This window comes from Sapajus apella, unplaced genomic scaffold (assembly GCF_009761245.1).
Source record: "Sapajus apella isolate SASKATOON/1434 unplaced genomic scaffold, GSC_monkey_1.0 scaffold55, whole genome shotgun sequence".
Lineage (NCBI taxonomy): Eukaryota > Metazoa > Chordata > Mammalia > Primates > Cebidae > Sapajus > Sapajus apella.
In genome coordinates, this window is record NW_022436995.1 from 6,215,795 (window position 1) to 6,220,401 (window position 4,607).

Genomic DNA, 4,607 nt, shown 5'->3' on the forward strand with positions numbered 1-4,607 from the left:
AGATACTGTCTCAAAAAAAAAAAAAAAAAAAAAAAAAGTAAATGTTTTTCTGTTCTGCAGAGATACAAATGATTCCTATTTGGTCAGAAAATTTACCCCAAAGGTTATAGTTTTGCTGCTCTGTAGCACATTAACCAGTTTTGTATCTAACTTTGTGATCTTACGTCAGCATTCCTTTTCGTTCCGAGTACACAAACTCTGTTCTCATAACCTCTCTGAACCAGAGTTGCCACCTTGCAAAATCCCTTATTAATGAGTTACCTACCTCACTGATACACACTCACCATCTCTTGTCAAGTCTTCATATTCCTCTCCCTGTAGAGTCCCACAAATACACTACCAGCTTGCAATGCACACCAAGCGTCCATCGTTGATTCCGTGTCCCAAGTGGCTCCTCTGGAGTACATGCATGGCATCGGGGTTACATAGGGCTTTTTATTGTCAAAAGTGTACAGACTCAACACATTATTCCAAATAATCTCTGCCCCTGCCCCCTCACATTTTGATCATGCCGTATCTGTGACCTAGGGCTGGGGACTGGCCCTCAAGATGCCTACAATGCTCTCGGCCCCTGCTAAGAGCCTCTGCCCACACACAGGGTCTTGTGCCTAACCCTAGAGGTCTGGGCACGGGGCTGGATGAACTGTGGCACGCACCTGATCCAGGCAGCAGCCCACTTCCTGGTTGGTCAGCCAGTGAAGGAAGGCTCAGCCCAACCAGGCCAGTGAGATTCTCTGTCTTGGCAAATTGCTTAGAGTGAAGACTTGGTACTAAAGGAGAGATAAAGCAGGCACTTGAGGCCCCGAAGCAGCAGACCCTTAAATAAGCAGCAGGAGGAAGATCCCTGTGGAGACAGAACACCTGAGTTTGACACGCAGCGCACCGAGCTTGGAAGCACAGAACACCTGAGCTTTCCACACGGCGCACGGGGCTTGGAGGCCCCCCTGCTGAGGGGCAAGAAGACAGAACGTCTGTTGTAGAACTGTGTTTGATCTCGAAAGACCTCTCAGTTCCTGAGTGGTGTCTTGGGTTCTGTCAGGCTCCACACAGTTTCTGCTGCTCCTCTTCCTCCCACAGGCTGAACTGTGTGGCATTTCCAGCGTTCCACCTGTCCTTTGGTCTGTGGCCCTTAGTTTTTTATCCACATGTGGCTGTAAAACTAACTCCACAGTCTTGGAGGAAACTCAGTGGGTCCCTTCTTCTTCCAATCCAAAGACCTCGACTCACTCTCTCACCTTTTCTAATAACTGAATAAGTTAAATAATAATATAAGAACTGCTACCTTTGTTCAGCCAGCTCTCTCCAGGCTCATCAATGATTTTCTAGGAAAAAATAATTTTCCTTACACAGACCTGCCCTTCCTCTGTCTCTCTTCATTCACGTTTCAGCATTCATTCATTGCCTCCTCGAGCACATCATGGATTCTAAAATGAAGAAGGCAATATTTGTGCTTTGAAGAACCTCACAATTTTGCATGTGCCATGTTACAAGAGTGGGGTTGGTGCAGGAGTGAAATGGGAGGCCGTGTCCCGAGATGGGGGCACCAGAACTTGGAGTGACAAGGTAGGGGCAGGGGGAGGAGCTTTTCCTCCTGGCTTTCCCACAAACACTGACTTTCATGCCTCTGGCCTGGAACCACATGTAACCAAAGCCATATGTTCAACTTGCATTAATTAAATGGTGGCCTCAGCAGCATTTCTGGTGCTGTTTCTGTTGCTTTTGCATTATGGTGTCTTCAATATTTGTTTGTGTGTGTCATTTGTGATGTTTAACCCTGTGGCTCAGATTCTATTTGTCTGTAAAGCTTAAATGTTGAGAGACTTCTAGTCTTGATTTTAAAAAAAAAATTATTTTTGGTTTATTCCATGAGAACATTTCTTCTCTAGGTTGAACCGCCAAGGGTCTTCCTTCTTGATTTTTCTGGGAGATGACTGTAATCCTAACTGATTTTAAGCAATAGTATAAGGAAAGGCTATGCTATAAACTCAAAGTCGCAATCCCCAGTTCTCAGCCCCAAACTGAAGAAAGATTACATTTCCAATCTAGTTTCAAATCCCAAATATCCAGTCACCCAGGATGGCGGAAGAAGGGAAAAGGCGGTGCCTTAAACTAGGGAGGGACATCTCCGGCTTGGCCCAGTTCTTGCTCTTCCCAGGGGCCACCCTCAAGCCCCACCCTGAGCAGGTGGGTGAGGCAGGCGGGCAGCCCGCGAGCACGTGTGGGAGGGAATCCAATGGTGTCCTCCAGGCTGTAAGAGCTGGGTAGACACCGTGGTGCTGCAGCCCTGGCCCTATTTTTCTTTTCCACAAAGACCAATACCAGTGCTGGTGACATCAGGACAGGTTTGATCATTTTTATTTTAGGGTGAGGGCGGTGTCATGGTGATGAGGGGTCCTGTGAGCTTGTACAGGTCCCCAGAACTGCAGGCCATCCAGGCTTCCTCCTCTACAATAAGGACAAGGAGAACGACTGCTTCCTAAGGTGATGGTGAGGTAGGATGAGGAGTGCAAACAGCCCACGCTGGTCTCAGTGGTAACTGGGTATGATTTCTTTCTGGGAGAAGTCAGAGATTGACCTTCTGATCCTCCCACCTGTAAATTTGGGCTGGGGCAACTTTTAGACACAAACAGGACAGTCCTGGCTGTGGGGCCTCAACGTTTTCCTTGGGGTGGAGCATCTAGACATTTCCCTAAGGTTTCTGATGCCTAAGCAGGGTGGGGTGGGGTGTGCCTCATGCTGACAGCTGTTCCCCACCCAGCTTTGTGCCCTGGGAAGGGAGACCTACCTGCACATCCCGCTGCACTGGATCTGCAGGGCCACCTCGGGCACAGGCCCTCAACCCCTGCCTAACTGCTCTTTCACCCAGCCCTCGTGTCCAGGGAGATTTTGCCATGATTTCAAAGAAGAAATGATTATTCAGAAGGCATTCTTCTATATATTTCTAAGGCCCCCGCTACAATGTACAGCAAGTGGCCACACCTTTAGAATCTTCCTTGCCTAACCTAGACCTTTACAGCATTCAGCTTGGAAAAGACCCTTACAGCACTCAGCTGGGTGCCGTGATTATGCCTGTAATCCCAGCACTTAGGGAGGCCAAGGCCAGAGGATCGCTTGAGCCCAGGAGTTTGAGACCAGCCTGGGCAACATGGCAAAACCCCATCTCTAAAAAAAAAAAAATACAAAAATTAGCCGGACGTGGGGATGCACTTGTGGTCCCAGCTACTGGGGAGCCTGCTGTGATGGAAGGATTGCCTGAACCCAGGGATGTCGAGGCTGCAGTGGGCTATGACTGCACCACTGCACTCTACCTTGGGCAACAGAGTGAGACCCTGTCTCAAATAAAAACAAAATTAAAAAAAAAAAAAAGAATTCCTACCCTTAGAGGCTCCATCTTCCCCTCCCTCTTCTGGTTTCTCTTCCTGTGTCTCTCTCGTGTGTGTCTCTCTAATAAAGAACACTGAAATTAGTAAGCCAGGTTTGCCTCCTGGGCAGTATTTATGAAATCCAGGTGACCCTGGTTGTAATAGGGGAAAAAAAACCTTTATTTTGTCTGCTCAGCTTTGTCCTGGTTTTTATTTGCATATTCTGCCTCCTCCCCCAAAACTCACCATGCTGTTCTGGTGAGGCTGACCCCATCTAGATTCAGAACTGACCCAGGCCTGGCCAATCAACAAGGCCTTCAGGAACTGGTACGTGGCCCAAGTCAGTCAAATAAATCAGTCCCAGGACGCTTTGTTATTTTTGTATGTAATATTTGTAACTATTGGGAAAGTGTCTAGCTTTCCATAGGGACTGCCAACCTGTTCCAGTGTGACCCTAAGGATGCCGGCAGCCATCCTGCCACTCTCGGGGGGAACCACAGAGGCAAAGCAACTCCGAGAGCTGAGTCCTGATGATGGGTCGAAGCACCCAAATCTCGCAGTGTGTGAAGCCCCTGAACTTCCAGTTGTATGTGCTGATGAATTATCCTTTTTGCTGAAGTCTATTTGAATTGGAGTTTATGTCACTTGCAATTTAAAGAGAACTGACCACCAGCTGGCTCAAGTCTGAAGTATAAAGTGGTTTCTAGCAATCAAAAGCAATGTGTGGTCAGTGTAGTGGCTCCAGCCTGTAATCCCAGCACTTTGAGAGGCTGAGGTGGGAGGATTGTTTGAGGCCAGGAGTTTGAGACCAGCCTGGGCAACATAGCTGGACCACCATCTCTAAAAATACATAAATTAAAAATAATTTTTCTCTTTTTTGAGATGGGGTTTCACTCTTGTTGCCCAGGCTGGGATGCAATGGCACATTCTCGGCTCACTGCAACCTCCACCTCTTGGGTTCAAGTGATTCTCCTGCCTCAGCCTCCTGAGTAGCTGAGATTACAGGCACTCGCCACCGCCCCTGGCTAATTTTTTGTATTTTTAGTAGAGACGGGGTTTTATCGTATTGGCCAGCCTGGTCTTGAACTCCTGACCTCAGGGGATCCGCCTGCTCCAGCCTCCCAAAGTGCTGGGATTATAGGCGTGAGCCACCGCACCCTGCCTAAAAATAAAATTTTTAAAAAACAAGATATTTCTTCAGGTAAAAGAAAAAAAGAGGCAGGAGGAAAGAACAGAAAAACCTAG

The 4,607-nt window shown here is 47.8% G+C and overlaps 1 protein-coding gene and 1 pseudogene across 1 annotated transcript in view; both read right to left on the bottom strand.

Moving 5' to 3' along the window:
• LOC116527551 (cleavage and polyadenylation specificity factor subunit 6-like) overlaps positions 1 to 483 on the bottom strand; it is a 2,309-nt gene extending 1,826 nt beyond the window's left edge. Inside the window, exon 1 of the mRNA XM_032244538.1 lies at positions 285 to 483. Coding sequence (XP_032100429.1) covers positions 285 to 287 — 3 coding nt within the window. The 5' untranslated portion in view covers positions 288 to 483. The remainder of the gene's footprint in view (positions 1 to 284) is intronic.
• Positions 1 to 2,893, bottom strand: part of LOC116527698 — a 5,228-nt pseudogene extending 2,335 nt beyond the window's left edge.
• Positions 2,894 to 4,607: the final 1,714 nt, after the last annotated feature.